This window comes from Vicugna pacos, chromosome 30 (genome assembly GCF_048564905.1).
Source record: "Vicugna pacos chromosome 30, VicPac4, whole genome shotgun sequence".
NCBI lineage: Eukaryota > Metazoa > Chordata > Mammalia > Artiodactyla > Camelidae > Vicugna > Vicugna pacos.
Genome location: NC_133016.1, coordinates 223,888 through 244,350, shown reverse-complemented (window position 1 = coordinate 244,350; position 20,463 = coordinate 223,888). Strand labels below are relative to the sequence as shown.

Below are 20,463 nucleotides of genomic sequence, written 5' to 3'. Positions count from 1 at the left end.
TGCAGGGCCCGGACGTCCCCTCCCTTCGTCAGGCGGAGTGCAGGCAGCTACAGAGCCGGATGGCACCCCTGGGTCCCCCACATGCAGAGGGCAGGACCTCAGGCCATGGGCTCAGCCATCCCCGCAAGCCTGCCGGGCTGTCCTGCAGCTCATCTGCCAGGACGGCAACGTCGAACAGGCACCTAACCTAATTATGTCTCCCCATAGCCGGTTCTCCGGGATGCCAGTGGCCTGTTATTAGGTTAGCCTTCTTAAGGAGGAAGAACACAGTCTTAACATGGCCTGTGCTCAGAGCTGATTGAATTAGCAACCCACATCTGTGACAGAGACTGGCCTTCCCTCTGCTGGCTCGAGGCCCGTCTCACAATCTGACAGCTCATGTGGTGCAGGTCTCGTCCCTGCCCAGCTGGGCCCCCCAACACCTGCTGGGCCTTCCAGCCGAAACTCCTCGCAGCACCAACTGCAAACTCCTTCTCTACCTGACTTCCCTGGGGAGGGGGGCTCCTCCTTCTGCTTCAGCCTCCTTGCACCCAGTACACATTGAGCAGGCAGTGGATGGTGTCAGGGGAAGGGGCGTGGGAGAAGGACCTCTGGTCACTGAGGGTGACGACCACAAGCATCCTTTACGCCCTGAAGTCAAGATTCAGTTGGTGTGTGTGGCCCCCAAACCCTTTTCAAGTCAAACACTCTGAGAGCCAGGCCTCCTGCATTTTGTGTCATCGGGCGACAATCTTCTGCGTCAGGAAGTGGAGCAGAGGGACTGGCCGCACCACCGTGGCCCTTGTGCAGAGCACACTGACCTTCCCAACACCATCTCTGCTGGATGAGTCCCTGCAGCCCCAAGGGGCCTTCTGCCACTTCTGCTTTGTGCACAAATTCTCCAGGAATCAGCACCGTCGGCCTGGTGCCCACGCCAGTAACTTCCCACAGTCATGAACCCTGCCCCACGTGTTCTTCTATTGTCCAAAAGTGATTTAGAGAATCAACTATTTCATTCCTTCACTAGCTCATTCAATAAATATTTACTAAACTGCTGTAATTTTCTGAACACTTCATTAGATGTTAGTGAGAGAAACAAATGGGACACAGTTCTTGCCTTCAAGGCCTGCATCAAGTAGACAAGACAGACAAATGAAAACACCAGTATGTATCGCTGTCAGATGGCAAGGATGTTTCTGGAGGTACATGGGGACAGCGGTCAAATAAAAGAAGGATCAGAAGGTCAGTCTAAGACAGCTGCAGTCAGTTTCATTCACAGAGACAAAGGGTCAGTTAGAACAAGGTGAGACACAAACTTCAGCATCTCGGAAGGCAGAACTCTTCCCGCCCCTCCTACAAAGTACAACGAACAGCCCTAGATGTTACAAATAAACACATGGAGACTCTCAAAGGTGGAGAGGAAGCCACATGAGTCACAGACTTGGAGCTGAAGGAGCAGGAAGTGCCAACAGGCAGGACCAAAGGCCCCGAGAACGGCTGCTCTCTCTGTGCGAAAGACCAGGACAGGGCAGCTAGGGAAAACAGGCAACTTTGAGACAATAATTGCTCTACTGCAGACAAACAAAACAGAAGAAACGACAGCCCTGCCACCATTGGTGACAGCAAAGGAGAGGGGGACCCTAGACTCTTACCCCTGCCAGGCCCCCCAATCCCTCTACCAGAGTAGGGTCAGGAAAATCAGCTAAATCCAAAGGTTTAAATAAGATCCAGGGTCTCGTAACACAGAAATGTCTAGGTTTCAGCTGAAAATCACTTGTACCAAGAACCAGGAAGATCTCAAATGGAATGAAAAAAAGACAATGTTTAGATGCCAAAACTGAGATGACAGTGATGTGCGGAAAACCAAAGATTAAGAATAGCCACTTTAAAGGAGCTTCAATGAGCAATTATGAACATACCTGAAACAAATGAAAAAATAGACAGCCTCAGCAAAGAAGCAGAAAGCTTCACAAAAGAAGCAAAACATATAAAGAACCAAATGTAAATTTTATTATATTGAAAAATACAACCATCAAATTCATTTACCAAAAGTTAATGAATTGGCTAAGAAATGCTCATAAGAAAACATAACAAAACAAAAAATAAGAAACGATCACAACAAAAGAACCACAGCAATCTCATGTTCATATCATCAAAGACCTAGAAGAGGGGAGAGGGCAGGACTGGGAAAGTAGTCAAAGAAACTCGGGCTGAAAACGCCCCCAAATTAGCAAGAAGTGTAACCCTAGAGATTCAGGAAGCTGAGTGAATCCCAAATAGGATAAATCCATATGAAGACACACACCACAGTGAAACTCCTAAAAACTAAAGACAAAAAAAATCTCAAAAGCAGGTAGAGCAGAATTCATCTTATTTATCAGGAAAGACAATTTGAAGGACAGTGGGTGTCTCAGGAACCACGGAGGCCGGAAGGAAGTGGCACAGGATTCTCCAAGCACTAAAAGAAGAGTGGTCAGCCCAGGATCCCACACCAGAAAAAACACGCCTCAGGTGAAAGGGCTGCCAAGATGCTCTCAGGTGGAGCACAGGAGCAGCGCCTGCCGCCACCTGACACACTCCTCAAGGCTGCCTAAAGGAGTTTCTCAAAACAGGGATAAATAGATAAACGAAAGGAGTCCTGGAATAGTGGGAGGGAAGAAGGATCATCATAAGCAAAAAGAAATACAACGGACTTTCCATTTCCTCTTCAGTTTTGTGCGTTATGTTGATTGAAGCAAAATTATAACTAAGTGTTTACATTCCAAGAAAGAAAAAGTTTTACATCAATAATCTAAATAAAGATAGGACCAAATACCAATGAAATTTAAACAGAAAAGTCAACAAAACAAAGAGCTGATTCTTCGAAAAGATCAGTAAAACTGACAAACTTCTAGGAAGAGAAAATACACAAGTCATCAATAAAGCAACAGAGAAAGTGGCTGCAGCCGCTGCAGCCCCTGCAGCCCCTGTAGACTTCGGAAAGACAAGAGTGAGCACTGGAGCACCGCGGACACCGCCACACACTGGAATCCGGCAGCCTGCTAACCCTGCCGGCTCTTCAAAGACCTGAGTTATCACAGCTCACCCAGCAGGAATCTGAAAATGTGAAGAATCCTGAAGCCATTAAGGAAATTGAATCCATAATTTAAAACCTCCCCCCAAAAAAGAAATGTTCAGGCCTAGATGGTTTCATTAGAGATTCCAGTAATGCTTTAAAAAGAGTCAATACAAATTCTGTCCTATCTCTTCCAGAAAATAGGAAGACTTGACAATTCACTTCATGAAGCTAGTCATTACCTTAAAACCAAAACCAAAGTAGTACAAAAAGAAAAAGAAAAAAGAAAGAAAGGAAACTGAATACAGGCACAAAAATCCTCAAATATTAGCAAGCAGATTCAGCAATACATACAAATAAATTTAAACACCACGACAAAGTGCGGTTTATTTCAATAATGCAAGACTGGTACAATACTTGAAAATCATCAATGGAATCACCAGTGGCTTAAAAAAAATCACACAGTCATGTCAATCAGTGCAGATAAAGCATCTGACAATATTCAAAACTCATTCACTGTGAAAACTTCCAGTGAAACAGGAATAGAGAACTTTCTACACCTAACGTTACACCTAGTGGTGAAGCATTCAGTGCCCTCACCGGTCAGGAAGAAGCAGCGATCCACTGTCACTACAGTTATTCAGTGCAGCGCTGGAGGTTCTAGTTGGTGCAACAAGACAAGAGAAGCAAATAAAGGACAGGCAGATCAGAAAGGAAGAAATAAGACCATCCCTATTCTTACATGACTGTTCACGTAGAAAATTCAGAGGATCTATACGAAAATTCCTGGAACTAATGAGCTGAACAAGGTTGCTGGATACAAGATAAACATAGGAAATTAATCCAGTGGAATCTAAAAGCTAATACAAATGAATCCATATGCAAGACAGAAACAGACTCACAGACATAAGAAAACAAACTTAGGGGAAAGGGCAAAGGGAAGGGATAAATTGGGAGCATGGGATTAACAGATATAAGCTACTATACATAAAATAAGCAATGAGGGGTTACTGTACAGCACAGGGAACTATATTTAATATCTTGTAATAACACATAGTGGAAAATAATCCGAAAAAATATATATATATATACAAGTGAATCACTTTGCTGTACACCTGGATCTAACACAGTGTTGTAAATTAACTATATTTCAATTTAAAAATTAAAAAATAAAAGAAGTAAATGAAATACTTTGGTGTAAATTTAATAAAACGTGTACTAGACTTGTATCCTGAAAACTGCAAAAGGTTGATGATAGAAATCAAGGAAGATCTAAGTAAATGGAGAGATGTACCACAATGATGGATTAAAACACACAACAGAGTAAAGGTGTCACTTCTTAAATTGATATACATGTTTAATAAAATTTCAACCAAAACCTCAGCAAGATTTTTGGTGGTATAGACAAGATTATTCTAAAATGTATATGGAAAAGAAAAAGAATTAGAATAGCAAAAATGATTTCAAAAAAAGACAGTGAGAGGAATCAGCTCACCCAGTTCCGAGACTCGTGTACCTGCAGTACTAGATGCGTCAGCGGCGGGGCAGACACGTCAGTCAGCGGGCAGAAGAGAACCCAGAAGCAGATCCACACAGATGTGCCCAACTGACTGTTGACAAAGGTGAAAAAACTTTCAACCCAAGTCTCATGTCTTAGAAGATAATTAACTCAAATGGATCACAGTTTAAATGTAAAATGCAGAACAATGAAACATTCAGAAGACAGAGGAGAAAGTTTTCAGGGTCTAGGGTTAGGCCACAGGTACTTAGGCGTGACACCAAAATCCTGATACATAAAAGGTAAAGTTGGTAAACTGGACTTCATCAACATTTTTAAAATTTGCTCTATCAAAGATCCTGTTAAGAGTATGAAAAGACGACACACATACTAGGACAAAGTACCTGCAAACCACATGTACAACAGAACACCAGTATCTAGAATATTCTTTTTAAAACAAAAACTATAAAAAGTTAACAGTTTAAAAAAATCCAATTAGAAAAGTGGGCAGAAGACGTGAAGAGACGTTTACCAATACAGACATACACACAGCAAATATGCAAATGAAAAACGCTCAGCATCATTAGCCATCAGGGAAACACCAGTTACAATCACAACGTGATATCATGACAGCCTGTCTACATGAAAAACAGTACATCAAATGCCAGCCAGAAAGTGCAGAAACTGCTAGTGGGAGGGTAACATGGTTCAGCCACCCTGGAAACAGTTTGGCAATTTCTCTGAAGACTGAACATGAAACTACCACACAATCCAACAATTGCATCTGGGCATTTATCCAAGAGAAAGAAAATTTATGTTAACACAGAAACCTGGGCATGAATGTTTACAGAAGCATTTTTGTGATAGCAGGAACCTGGAAATAACCCAGATGTCCTCCAATAGGTGAGAGGCTGACAGATCACGCACACCCCCACGTGAAGGACCGCGGACGGACCGTGGGTCCAGCAGCAACCCTGCGTCTCCGGAGAGTTATGCTGAGTGAAGACAGGCAATCCTGAAAGAGCACACACTGTGCGACCCCACTCAGCCACCACTCCTCACAGGGCCCGAGCACGGAGGTGGGTAACAGAAGTTGCCCAGTCAGCTCTGGGTGCCTGGGAGGGATGCAGATGGGGTTGCTGGTGGGACGATGCTCTCTCTGTCTGCACCAGCTCAGTGTCGGCCCCCTGGCCGTGAGGCTGTGCTGTGGTTCTGCCGAGTGTTACCACTGTGCGAACAGGGTAGCGGTCCGTGGGCTCTCCCTGTATTATGCCTTTTTCCAGGAAGTTCTAATCTTTTTATTGTGGCAAAATATGCAACAAAAAATTTACCATCGTAACCATTTTCGGTGTAAAGTTCAGTGGCATTAAACACATTCACACTGCTGTGCAGCAGTCACCACCTTCCACCCCCAGAACCCCTTCACCTTGTGAAACTGGATCACTCTGCACCCGTCAGACAGTAACTCCCCATTCTCCTGCCCCCCTACCCGGCATCACCATTCTACTCCTGTCTCTGTGATCTGATGACTCTCAGCACCTCATGTAAGTGGAATCACACAGTGCTTGCCCTTTTTGTGACGGGCTTACTTCGCCGAGCACAGTGTCCTCCAGGCTCACCTGTGTTGTGGCAGGGGTCAGAATTTCCTTCCTCGTTAACACTGAAGCACATTCCGCTGTATGTACAGACTACACTTTGCTTATCTCACCCGTTGAAGGACCCTTGGGCCACTTCCACATTTCATCTACTGCCAACACGCTGCCATGAACACAGAGGCACAAAGATCTGTTCAAGACCCCGCTTCCGGTTCCGTGCGGTGCGAGCCCAGAAGTAGACTTGCTGGGTCACACTGCTATCCCATCGCTGGTACTTTGAGGAAACGCCATACTGTTTTCCACAGCAACTGTACCGTTTTGCATTCCCACCGATGGAATAAGAAAGTTCCACTTTTCCCACATCCGCACCAACACTTGCTGGGTTCTTTTTCCTGATAGTCGCCATCCAGGTGGGTGTGAGGTAGCCTCTCATGCAGTTTTCATTGTACAGGCCTTTCACCAACTTGGTTCAGTTAATCCCTAAGCATTTTCTACAGTTTGATGAGACTGTAAATGAAGCTGTTTCGCTTCAGCAGGGAGTACCTGAGACCTGCGCTGAGGGGAGGAAGCTGTTGTGCCATTTCCTGCATCAAGGGCTCGAACCTCCTGCCTTCGGAGACGCCCATGGACCTGGCCTCCCGCCGTGGGAGCTTCACGAGGGTCTCAGCTGCCCCACCTTCAGCCACAAACAGGTCTGCTCGCGCAACAGGAGGCCAAAGACCAGTGTGTTTAACCCTAAACTGCTCTTTAATTGGCAGTTTTCCAAACACAACTGAGAGTGAGCAGCAGATGCTGCAGGCCCGGAGAGGGCGGCCGCCTACCTCATGCCCTCGGTGGAGCGGAGGCGCTGGTTGCGGTAGAGCTGTGGCAGGCCCAGCATGGCCTCGGTCAGCACGGCCAGGAAGCCCAGGGTCTCCACAAACAGGGCCGAGTCGATGGACAGGTACGTGACGTAGCCTGCCACCCCGGTGAAGGCCAGGACGCACTGCACATAGTCCCCAAAGCTGCTCCAGTGCCAGAAGTGGTGCGGGTCGAAGTCTAGGGCAAGAGGGAGAGAGACGTGACTGGGGTGCAGGCCAAGGATGGGGTGGGGAGCAGGACGTGAACCGTGGGCTCCATCTGCCTCTGTCAAGGCATTTCTAAGGGAGCCTTGACACGGATATTACTCACACAAAAATGCTAACATTCTTCAATTCCACCTCAAGTAGTATGGACAGTTAGGGCAATGCCGGACTGTTCCAGAGCCTCCGGGACCTCTCTCCTGGGCTAGAACCCCACTCCTTCCCTCCGCAACTGTGGGTGGCTTAACCTCATGCCTGCATCTCTTCAGGCCTAACAGAGGAATCACAGTACTTGTCTTGTAAGGTGGTTCTCGTGGTTACGTGAGTGTATCTCAGAAACCCCTCAAGGGCTTGGCCTGGAGCAACAGCCGGTGAAGTGCACAGGGTCACCCATGCCCAGCGACCTGACCTGCCACTCGCTGGGCAGACGCGTCCTGCAGAAATCGAATTCACGCACTCATGCATATTAGCAAACCACAGAGCCTCGTGGGCTCCGGCCAAGGGACCCGAGGGTCCTGGCACAGCGGTGGCTGCAGGGACTGTCAGGGAACAGGGCTAAATCCAGGGGAGCATGGGAAGGGTGTGACGTGCCCAGCCTGACCCGGCCCGCAGGCGGCAGGGGCCAGAGCCAGGGCACCCGTCAGGAGAAGACTAGTGAGCCCCGGGAACCTCGTGCACAGCACGGTGACCACAGTTAACAACACCGTACTACGTACTTAAAAGTTGTGAAGAGGAGATTTCAAATGTTATCACCACAATTTTTAAAAAGGTAACTATTTGAGGAGATGCAGGTGTTAACTAATTTTATCGTGGTCATCATTTTGCAATATATATGTGTATTAAATCATAACATTATATATTGTAAATATGTTGTATGTACGTCTTAGGCCGTGTCTGCTGGTCACACCTCGATGTGTCACAGGCAGGCTCTGCAGAGTCATCATAGCCAAGCAAATCGCCCACACAAACTGCCAGGCACGGTGCGTGCTGAGGGTCAGGTCACCGGGAGAGCAGAGGGTCGTGCCCCGTCAAGCCCCCCCGACCCCGGCCACGCGCTACCCGTGTGGGCTCTCAGGAGGACGAGAGAAACCAAAACGCGAGGCCAAATCGAGAGGAGGCCGGCCTCCTGGGAGCACGCTGGGCTGCAGTTCTGTGGTGGACATTTGCCCAAACGCCCGATGGTACTATGTCTGTAAAGGACCACCAGTGAGAAAGGGAAACCAAACTGACCTGTGTTCACACACAAAACCCACAGAACTGAATTTCATGTAGTTAAACTGGTTAGTGGCAGAAGTACAGCCTCACAGACACATCTGTAAAGGGGTCCTTCTCAAAGCAAGGACCTCACATTTCCCTACCTCCAGCACTTCCACCCCTGGCACTGGCGTGGAGACCCCGCGGGCCAGCAGGCCCCACGTCGCTGTTTGTGCCAGCTGCGAGGATTTGACACCCAGGAAACTGCCCCCTCGAAGGATGAGATGCAAGCAATTCACTTCAAGAACTGAGAGACACGTGTCTTTTTACCGTGACTCACTGTGATGACCTTCAGTAACGAGCAGACTCCCGAGTGTTCAGTCTATAAACTTCGACCATGTGAGTCGGAGTCCAGGTTCTGAACTGAGCTCAGGCACCACAGCTGTCAAGTCACCGCTTGACAGTCCAGCCACCTGAAGATCTGTTACTGTGGTGGCGGTGACAGTGGTGATTTGGGCCGCTCACCACAGCCACAGTCACCACTGAGGACCAAGTGAAGGCGCTCAGGCCCCTCAGGGAACCTCCTGAAAATGCTCTCGCCTGGGGTCTCGTGGGAGCTCAGCCCCAACGTGAAACAATCACCGCCTCATGCAGCGGTGTTTCCACGGCGATGGTGTCCAGGGGATACCAGCCGTGAGCTTCCAGGAGCCTCCCCCGGGGGCTCCCTCAGGATGGCCTTGATTCCTCCAGCAACGGGCTGCGACCAGAGAGGCTCACCGAGAACTCAGCACCCAGACCTTTACTGGAGGCTGGTCATGTCGACACCCCTGCCTGACACACACCAAAATTCCAGACTTCCAGGAGGAAAGCAGATATTCAGACGGCTGAGGCACAGAGTAACTGCCATCGGTTCTGGGAATGGTGGGAAGTGTCCCAAAAGCCAAGTTCCTAGACATCAGCCAGGGGCCAGCTTGGCAAGTGGGCCTTTCTAAGGACAGCAGTCCCAGGCTTGCCGTGTTAACGCTTTTGACACAATCACAAAGACATCAATTCTTCCCAAATTAATCCACAGATTCACAATAATCCCAGTCAAAATCCTAGCATGCTTTTTGTAGAAACTGACAAAATTATCCTAAAATTCAGAAAGAAATGCAAAGGATGTAGACAAAGAACAAAGCTGGGGGACTGACGCTAACTACCTGATTCCAAGACTTACTACCAAGCTACAGTAATTAGGACAGTGTGCTATTGGCAGAGGAATAGAGAAATAAATCAGTGTAACACAATAGAGTCCAGAAACGGATCCCCAAAGCACAGACAGCTGATTTTCAACAAAGATGCAGAGGTGATTTAGTGGGAAAAAAGAAAGTCTTGGACATCCATCTGCAAAAACAATGACGCTGGATCCATACCTCACACCATAAACAAACACTAACCCAAAACGGACTCTCAGACCCACCTGAGGTAACGCCTAAAACTACAAAACTACCAGGAAAAAACCTTTGTGGCCTCGGGTTAGACAAAGATGCCTCAGGTATGACACCAAAATCACAATCCATTAAAGAGCAAACCGATACACTGGACTTCATAAAAATGTAGAACTTCTGCTTGTCAGAAGGTACCATCAAATGAACAAAAAGACAAACCACAGACTGGGAGGAAACCGTGCAAGCTCTGTGTCTGAGCAAAGACCCTGCATCCAAAAGAAACACCCAAAAACTCAATACAAACAATTCTTAAATGGACAGAAGATCGGACACTTCAGCAGTGAAGATGTACGAATGACAAACAAGCGCATGAAAAGGGGCATCGTTAGTGAAACGCAAATGAAAACTGCTGTGAGATGCCGCCACAAACCTACTCCAAGGGCTAAAAATTAAAAAAAAAAAAAAAGGTCCATACAAAGTGCTGATGAGGATGCAAAGCAACTGGAAGTCACACGCGGCTGGTGGGTCGCAGAATGGCAGGGCACTTTGGGAGACAGGGCGACAGTTTCTTAAACAGTTAAACACACACTTACCATGTGGTCCAGCCAGTCCACTCCTAGGTATATACCCAAGAGAAAAGAAAGCACATGTTCATATAAAGACCGGCACCCAGGGTTCATTCACAGCAGTTTTACCTGTAACAGCCCAAAGCTGGAAATGATCCAAATCTATCAACCAGTGAATAAACAGAAAAATCGTAGTACAATCATGTAGCTCAACAATAAGAAGGAATAAATGCTCTACAGCCTGGAAAACTCAAAATAACTATGCCGAGCGAAAGAAACCAGACAAAACAGGGTACACACTGTATGATTCCACTCACGTCAAGTTCTAGAAAATGCAAATGAATGTGCAGAACGCAGATTAGTGGTTGGGGTGGGGGAGGGGTTACAAAGAGGAAACTTGGGGCTGATGGGCATGTTTACTGTCTTAATTTGGGTGAAGGCTCCATGGTTGTATACATGTCACAGCCTACCAAAATCGCACCCTTAAGCATGCTCCCCGTGTGCTGGCCACGCCTCAGTAAAGCTACTGACGTTACACGGAGCTGCCTGCAGCAGGGGGGTTCAGAGGGGCCCGAGGAGTGAGCACGCAGCGGGCGGACAGGCCCTCCGTCCACCCTCCTGGCGCATGTCCCACTCTTTGACCCAGTTCCCAGATCTGCGTGTGGGGTCAGCAAGAAGCAGCCAAGCCTGGGGATCCGGGGTGGCCGGATGAGGGCCCTGGATACACAGGCTATGGAGAGGGCGCATAGGTGTGGGCGGGAGAGGACAGAGTGCCCCCCCTCAGGCCTCAGGGGGCTTCAAAGTCATGACAGAAGTGACGGGTGGGGGGAGGCTGGGAGGAGGCCCAGCTCAGGAAGGGCAAACTGTGAATGCAGTTCCATTTCTGCCCATGAGACCCTCACCCCGGGCTGAGGTCTCTTGGCCCCTTCTTGCTAATGGTAGGGCCTGAACAGCCTCTGTACCCTGACCGGGCCACCTCGGGCCCCACGTCTGAGGCAGGAGACTGTGGGACAGACGCAGCAGCACCCAGTGCATGCCCTCAGCATCTGGCCCTCTGACCCAAGATCAGCCCCCAGCCTCGGAGCACGAGCTCCCCTGGACCCCCAGAACCTCGGATCCCAGTCCTTCATCTGCAGACGAGTCAGAGGAACAGCCCTCACGCTCTTAGAGAAAACCAGCAACAGCAGATGGGTGCCCCAGGTACAGCCACAGGTACCCTCCAACCATGTCCTGGGCTGGGCCCTGCCCAGGCGGGAATGGAGGCCCCACGGAGTACCCTCCCGGGACTGGTGGGCACGGGGACCCCCCCGCCAGCGCCCCTAGGGACCGTCCTAGAACGCATTCCCACTGCGGGGGTGGGAGGGGCACTTTGTTGTCTGTACGTCATACTCCCTGCAGCTGGTCTTTTAAAATGTACAAACCCTCACCAATCTCCGTATAGTAGCTTCCTCGTTGTCTGGAATCGCGGGGTCCTGTTTCAAAGGGAAGGGCGGCTTTCTGCGAGTGTGAGTGCGCCCCCACCCGGAAGCCGGGGCCCTCTGGGCGCCTGCGCCTGGCGCAGAGCAGGCCCGGAGCTGCGGCTGCAGACCCAGGAGGTCTGCCGGCTGCCACCGCCGGCAGTCGGCCAGCCTTGCGGCCAGACGCTGCGGAACACCAGCCCCACAGCCTCCGCGGAGGATGCGAGGCCTCGTGGGCCGCCGGGACGAGGCCGCCCCGTCAGGATGTCAGGGCCAGCACCAGACCCGCCGCGCGGCCGGAGAAGGAGAAAACCCAGTCCGGCAGGGGGTGGCGGCCGGCTCCCCCATTAAGGCCGAGACCCCGTTACACGCAGGTGGGTCCGCGCCTCGGTTCCCGCGCCCGCAATTTACACTCGCCCAGGACCTGGTGGCCCACGCGCGCCCCCGTGTGGCCGGCCCGCCGGCTCCGCTCCCGGGGACAAGCGATTGAGGACCGCAAGGCCCTAGCGGTCCCGCCCGGGCAGAAGAGCGGCGTGAGCCCCGCGGCGAGAACGCGAACAGCCACAGGCGCCCTGCACGCACCCACCTCCAGGGCCGAGGCCAGCCTCCGGATGGCCCCTGTTCTCAGAAGACCCCACGAGCCACGGTACCATCCTCATCTGTAAAACAGGGAACTCCCGATGGTGAGCCCCGCGGCGGGAAGTAATTCAAGCTCACTTCTCGGAGATACAAGTTCAAGCGCAAGGGAGGGAAGAGGGAACCCGGAAAGGCCAGAGTGACGGGCGGGGAGGACCGTACGCAGTGATCTGGGGAGAAGTCACATCAGACCCTCCAGGGGGACAGGGCCACCAAATAACTCACCCCTTCCAGGGTGACAGCAAGAGCGAAGGACCTCCATTTTCTTCTGTATTTTTAAACCAACAAGGGAGAGACAGGTGACTGAAAACTTGTAAACCTCCTGGTTGGGCAACTCAGCTACAGCAGCAAAAGAGCCCTGGAGGGTCTGTGCCGAGGGAGGGCGACAACATAAAGGGACCACACCCAAGCGGAGAGAAGAACATGAGACCACAGAAAAGGCCAGCAGACGCTCACCTGCGGCCGGAGCCTGCGAACAGAAACGCCTCTTTCCAAAGCCACGGCCAGGGGAAGCTTCAGCCACCCGGAACTAGAGGAAAAACAGCGCTCCCAAACACCAGACCCCACTCTGACCACGCTGACAGCTGCTCTCCCGCGGGGGCGGCAGCTCCGCCTGAGCTGATGGCCGTCAGGTGCGGCCCTGAGCGAGGCTGGGGCACACTGTGCTCTGAGTGCAGAACACACACCTGATTCCAAAGCCTCGATGAGAAGAAAAGAACAGAAAATATCCTATTAATAGTTGATACAGTGTTACATGCTGAAGAGATAAAGTTTTGGTAAAAAGTGTATTGTTAACATTAATTTTGCCCATTTCTTTTTACCTTTCTAATGTGCTACTTAGGAAATTTAAAATTACCCACGAGGCTCAAATTCTGGCTGGCGCTGCATTTCCTTGAGGCAGAGCTTTGATGTGGCCCAGGCCAAGGCCAGCCCAGTCCAGGCTTATCTGCCCCACGACACCGTGTCACCCTGACAGCCCTGGGCTGTATGTAGCTTCAGAGAAAAATCAACCAACCCGCCCCATTGGAGGGTGCAAGGCTCCCTGAGGGTGGTGGGGTAAAGCACAGCCTGCCACCTGCTGCTCTGTGGCCTCCTGCCTGTCTACCCAACCTCTCTGTGCCTCAGTTTCCTCATCTGTAAAACAGGGAAAATCAGGGGACCCTCCGCAGAGGCCAATGTGGGAATTAAATGAGCAACTTCATATAAAAAACTGAAACCAGTGCCCAGCACACACTGCGCACCCACCCTCAGCTCTGTTTAAGAACATTGACCATGTGCTGGTGCCACGCCTGCCTCTCCCGCCACGGCTGGGCTCTGCCGGCTGCAGCTAGGCCCCACTGTGATGAGAAGGTCCGCACTCCCTAGGTCCCACCGAGCCCTGCAGGGACCTGCATCACTACCAGTTTCTGATGAACAAATCCAAGCCCAGTGAGGCCAGGCCTGACCTGTCTCCCGACCCGGTCAGCCCGTCCTGTTCCACCCCAACTCACAATCACTCCCCTCCCCTCAGAGGGCCCAGACAGAGGCCACGCCAGATGCACTGGGTACATCCAGTGACAGAAAGTAAGGAGGCATCCCAGAAATGATGGCCAGCCCATCAGCAGGACACAGGGGCCGACCAGACACGAGTTTGTTCACTGAATGAAGTGGGGGGGCCTTTCTGCAGTCCTTAAAGTCAGGAGAGTTCGAGGAGGAAGGGGATCTGTGTGTCCTTTCCAAGTGCCACCCCAGAAGCAGGTGTTAATCACAAGCGGGAAAGACCCTGCCAGGTGCAGCCTGGAGGACCAGCCGCCCTGGGGAACCACCAGTCTGGACCCATACACAGGACCTGCTCCTGACTGGAGGGGCTTGAAGACACCCAAACGTGAGGGTGATTCTGAGGGACCCTAACTACTGAGAAACCTGCTGGGACCACCAGCTAACCCACCAGGATGGTGCGGAAGCAGGGAGCATCCCAGTTGCTAGGAAACGGATATTGTCAGTTGTGAGTCAGACACATCCTCAATAGTTCAAAATGAACTGTGTTGTATGTCCCACCTTAACTCTGTGGTTGCCCCCGCCCCCCGCAAATGCTTAAAAATCAACCCTCCATGAAAACAAAACTAACCTCATCACTTCAAAACCCTGGTTCCAACTGAAACCCAGCCCCCTCCTCTTTTTTTTAAATTACGTTTTTAATGAAGATACTGGGGATTGAACCCAGGACCTCAAGCATGCTAAGCTCATGTTGTACCTCTGAGCTATACCCTCCCCCCCCAAACCCAGCTCTTAAACCCACTTCTGTCTCATTCACCTATTCATCTGATTCTGAAGTGCCTACTCAGTCCAGGGACACAGCCCTGACCTCCACACCCACGTCCTGGGCTCAACCTCCATAGGAGTGCAGGGCCATCTGAGAAAGCCCAGAGCAGGGCTTGACTGGGCTCCACATGGGGGCTGACCTGGAGGGAAGCCCCCAGGTTCAGGCCCTTCACAGCCCCAGCTTTACGTAATCCAAATGACCAGGGACAACACAGGACTCAGCAAGGATAGCCAGTAAGTATAAGTGCCCTCCCAGTGTTCAGAGCCTGGTCCACATTACAGACCCACCTTTAATCCCCTGCACCCCCAGTACCACCCTCACCCAAAGCAGGCTGGCCACGGCACAAGAAGGTCCCACCACCAGACACCTAGAGATGCAGCCAAATGCCCCACTGACCCCCTAGCTGGGCAAGACTGACCAGAGAGAAGGGACACAACCCCTCTTTGAAAAATGCTGCCAGGGAGGTGAGCTCCACCGCAGGCTCAGTGGTTGGCTGGCCTCTCTGACCCCATCACACCTCCAGGCCCTCCCTCACTGCTAGTTTCCATTCAGTGGGGGCCCCAAATGGACAATGAAAGGGGCCAGAAGCTGAGGTCCTGTGTTTCCTGTTCTGCTGTTCTGCCCAGCAAGCTGGGTCACTCGGGCTGACAGGACCGGCTTCTGCACTGAATCATGACACACCCGCATGGCTGGGCTCAGCAGAACGAGGACAGAAAGGCCCAGATGGACTGGATAGTTTTCCTACAATTAAAACAGTACCTTCACTTTAAAATTAAACTTTTAAGGCTACTTCTGAAGACTCATGGAGGACACGGCCTTCTGGTCAGGAGAACACCCTTCCTCATCACCCACTTGACACTAAACCCACAGGCAACGCCCAAGGCCCCTGAGTCCATCCATCAGTAAATAAAAACAAAAAAGCCAGTTGCTCTCCTGGCCTGAAACATCCTCTGTAATCCAGCCAGTGGGGTTTCAGTCAGGTTAAAAACAGCAGAGGGCCGGGCACTGCTGGGATGGCGATGTGAGGTTCCCTGCACACTCTCTCCCCAGCAAAGTGAGCCTCACTGCTGTGCATTATAAAAAAATGACCATTTTAAAGTTCTGGGACGTGTCCTAAGGGCATATAGCAATGAAGAAACATCTATTTAGGAAAAGAGCCTTGAGACCTGGCCTGATGCCTCCCCCAACCCGTGTGATGAAAGCACCCCTCCAAAGGGGGAGCCAAGAGGGACCCCTCGCCCCAGCTCCCAGTGCAGGGTGATGGCTTCTCCCCAGGAGCAGCAGATAGAGAACACCATTCCTGCCTCAGCACATTCATAGGGTGGAGGCTCCACACCAGAAGGGGATGCGAAGAAGGCCAGGGGCTACAATCCCCAGTGCCTGCACTTAAAGCAGTGGTGTTGTCCCAAGGAAGGCCACTGCTGCCCGGCCTCCAGCTCCAGGGCGCGAGTTCAAAGGCTCTACCCTGGCAGTGGGGACGTGCAAACAGAGAGCCCTCCAGCCCTCCCTAAAGAGGGTACCTTGCTTGGAACAGAGCATGGGCAGGTTCAAGCCTAAAGACACAGAAAAAAAGTGGGTAACTTGGCAGTGGAGGAACAGAGAGGAAGTTGGCAGCCCCATGATAACAACAGGGAACAGACCCAGAGCTTATCAGGGAGAGGCAGCTGGATGAGCCTGCTGCGACCAGCAGCTGTCAGGACCTGCCTCAGACTGCCCCGCCTGACTGTAAGGACCTTACCTCAGAGCTGGGCAGGCCTGGGCTGCTATCAAAACCAGTGGAGCAATCAGCTATTAATCGGTGGTGACAGACCACTGGCAAGACAGCTGGTCCACATACAGCCAGAGGGAGGAGTGGTCCCAGGAGGGCACCCATCTAGCCAAGTCACTAAATACACAAACAAGCAAACACCCCCCCCAACCATGGGGGGGGGGCAGTATCCAGAGTTCTTACAATATTTTACCTAAAATAGCCAGTTTTCAACAAAACATTTGGGGAGATGAAAGAAACAGGAAAGTGATCCACACACAGAAGAAAAAAAGGAAACAAACTGCTTTTGAAAAGGCACAGCCATTAACTTAGCAGAAAAGACTTCAAAGCAACTATTATAAATATGTTCAAAGAACTAACAGAAACTGTACGTAAAGAAGTAAAAGAATTTACTGACAATGTCTTATCAAATATAGAATATCAATAAAGAGATAGCAGTTATTAAAAAGAGCCAAATGAAAATTCCAAAAATTTCCAATAATATTGAAAAACCCAATAACTGAAATAAAAATGCACTTTAGGGGCTCAACAATAGGTTCAAACTGGCAGAAGAATTAGTAAACTTGAGGACAGATCAACAAAGACTACATGGTCAGAAGGGCAGTAAGGAAGTACAGTTCAGAAAATCGAGCAGAGCCTCAGAGGAGCAAGGGACCAGCACGTGTGAGGGGCGTCCCGAAGGAGGGGAGAAGGGAGCAGGAGAGCAGTCAAAGCAGTGGTGGCTGAAAGCTTCCCAGACTTGATGATCTGCACACCCAGGACGGTCAACCTCCTCCGAAAAGAATAAATACAAAGAGACCCACACCCTCCCTCACTTTAGTCCAAATGTCGAACGCCAAAAGAAAGACCAACTCTTAAAATGAGCAAGAGAAAATGACTCACGAATTCAAAACACTGAAAAGAAACTGCCAACCAAGATTCTTACATCCAGCAAAACTTTTTTAAAAATAAGGGCAAAATAAAGACATTCCCAGGTAAACAAGACTGGGGGAATTCCTTGTTAGCAGACCCAGCTTACAGGGAATACTAAAAATAACTTCCTTATGCTGAAAGCAAGGGACATCAGGCACTACTTCTAACTCACATGAGAAAACAAAGAGCACAGGCAGAGGTAACTATATAAGACAGTGTGAGTGCACATTTTCTCTTTCCCTCTCTTAACTGATTAAAAACTTAAGTTTCTGTAAATGTGAAATAGGTTCTAATAAGATGCATACCGTAAGCCTTAGATAAATCACTAAGAGAATAATATAATTTAATGAGATATGATATAATATAATAGAATGTAATATAATATAATGATATATATATATTTAAAGTTCATTAAAGGAACTAAAATATTACACTAGAAAACATTCACTTAATACAGTAGAAACCAGTAAAGAAGGAAGAGTTGGGGGGGGGGAAAGACATGAGGATGCATAGAAAACAAAAAGTGAAATGGCAGACATAATGGCAAACATAATAACATTAAATGTGAATGAATTAAACAATCCAATCAAAGAGCAGAATTGCCAGAATGAATTTTTTTTTAAAGATCCACTCTGTGCTGTCTACAGGAGATGTACTTTAGATTCAAAGATACAAATAATTTAAAAGTAAAATAGAAAAAGATGTATCATACAAACAGCGACCATACGAGATCTGCAGTAGCTACACTACTATCAGAAAAAAATAGACTTTAAAACAACAACAAAAAATGACTAGACATAAAGGGAAACTTTATAATAAGAGGACCAATCTGCCCATAAGCTAAAACTATAAACATATATGCACCTAACAACAGTGCCCCAAAATACAGGAAGCAAAAACTGACAGAAGTGAAAAGAGAAACAAATAATCCAAAAATAGCTGCAGACTTCAGTGCACACTTCTAGTAATGGACATGGCAGCGAGACAGAGGACTGGGGAAAGGACGACTCGCACAGCTCTGCAAAATCAGACACATGGCCCTCCACCTGCAGCAGGCAGCAGCAGAACACGCGTTCTCTCAAGTGCGCGTGGGACGTTCTCCAGGACAGCCCCTCCACCAGACCATCCAACAAGCCTTCATTCAAAATGGCTGGAATAATACAAAGTATGTTCTCCAACTACAGTGGAATTAAAGCAGAAATCAATTACAGAAGAACATCTGGGGAATTCATAAACGTGTGGAAATTAAACAACACACTCACAAACAGCAAATCAGTCAAAGAAGAAATTCTGAAGGAAACTTAAAAATATTTTAAGACCAATGAAAACAATATACAACATACCAAAATGTATAGGATGCAGCTAAAGCATTCCTTAGAAGGAAATTATGGCTGTAAATGCTGTATTACAAAAGAAGAAAGAAAAAATAAATCAATAACTTAACTTTCTAGCATAAGAAACTAAGAAAAGAGCAAACTAAACCCAAAATAGGCAGAAGGGAAGAAATAAATACTAGAGTGGAAATAAATAAACTAGAGAATAGAAAAACAATAGAGAAAATCAACAAAACCAAAAGTAGGTTCTTTGAGAAAAATCAATTAACTGGACAAACCCTTACCTGGAAGAACCAAAACCAAAAGGAGGGTGAGAAAGAGAGGAAACTCAGATGACTGAAGCCAAGAATACACGTATGCATGTGTGTGGCTGGGACAGTGTGCGGCACCCCAGAAACGGACACACTGTAACTGATGGTACTTCCGTTAAAAAATAAAAAAGAATTAAAGAGGGACTGTTCCTACCAACTCCACAGAAATTAAAAGGATTGAAAGGGAACACCAAGAAGAACTGTGTGCCAACAAATTAAACAACAGACTAACTGGACAAACTCCAAGAAAGAATTTCTATTGAAACGAACTCAGGAATAAACAGAAAATCAGAATAGATTTGTAACAAGCAGAAGACTGAATCAGTAATTCTAAAACTTCCTGCAAAAAGCCCAGGCTTGGAAGGCTTCACCAGACAATCCTGCCCAACACGTAAAGAACTGATAAACTGGCAACAAGTAGTAAATAAGCCCAGAGATTAATGCACAGCATAGAGAATACAGACAGCAACAGTGTATTGTAACCGCCAAACTTGCTGAGAGACTAAAAGTAATTATTCCAACCACTAAAAAAAAAGATAATGTAACATGACACATGCTAACTCTGTGTTACCATACCACAATATTCATGTATCAAACTAACATGTGGTACACCGTAAATTTGTACAATGTTGTATTCAAATACATTTCAACTTAAAAATTTTTAATTAATGAAGAATTGATAGCCATCCTTCACAAACTCTTCCCAAAAAACCAGAAGAGGAACACTTCCCATGCCCCACTTCTAAGGCTATAGCACTATCCTGGTACTGAAACCAGTCATCGCAAGAAGAAACACAGACCAAATTCCTCATGAATATGGACATGAAAGCCTCAGCCGAGTATTAGCACCTGATAGAAACGGTTCTACAGCATGATCAGATGAGGCCGATCCCAAAAATGCAAGGCTGGTTCAGCACACAAAAATCCATCATCAACGCAATACACCAGAATAGCAGAATAAAGCACAAAAACAACATGATCATCTCAACACACACAAAAAGCACTTGACAAACAAATATCCTCTCAAGGTAAAAAGAAAACTCAAGTTCAGAACAGAAGGGCACTTGCTTAACCTAAAAAGGGGCACCTACGCACACCCACGCTGACATCGTTCTTAATGGGACTAAATGCCTTCTCACTATAAGCAGGGGCGAGACAAGCACACCGACGCCCACTCCCGCCCGGGGAGTGAGGCAGGAAAAGGAAGCGAACACACCCAGACTGGAAAGCAAGAAGTAAAACCGCCTACCCGCAGACGACGCATCTTGCACGTAGAAAAGCTTCAAGTGTCCACTAAAACGCTACTAGGATAAATGAGATCAGCAAAGCTGCAGGACACAAGATCAACATGTGAAAATCAGTTTTATT

The 20,463-nt window shown here is 48.7% G+C and overlaps 1 protein-coding gene across 5 annotated transcripts in view; it reads right to left on the bottom strand.

Moving 5' to 3' along the window:
- Nucleotides 1–20,463, bottom strand: part of SLC66A2 (solute carrier family 66 member 2) — a 40,825-nt gene that overhangs the window by 7,118 nt on the left and 13,244 nt on the right. For all 5 annotated transcript variants that reach the window (XM_072952365.1, XM_072952367.1, XM_072952369.1 and 2 more), the window contains one exon: nucleotides 6,949–7,165. In XM_072952365.1, coding sequence (XP_072808466.1) covers nucleotides 6,949–7,165 — 217 coding nt within the window. The remainder of the gene's footprint in view (nucleotides 1–6,948; nucleotides 7,166–20,463) is intronic.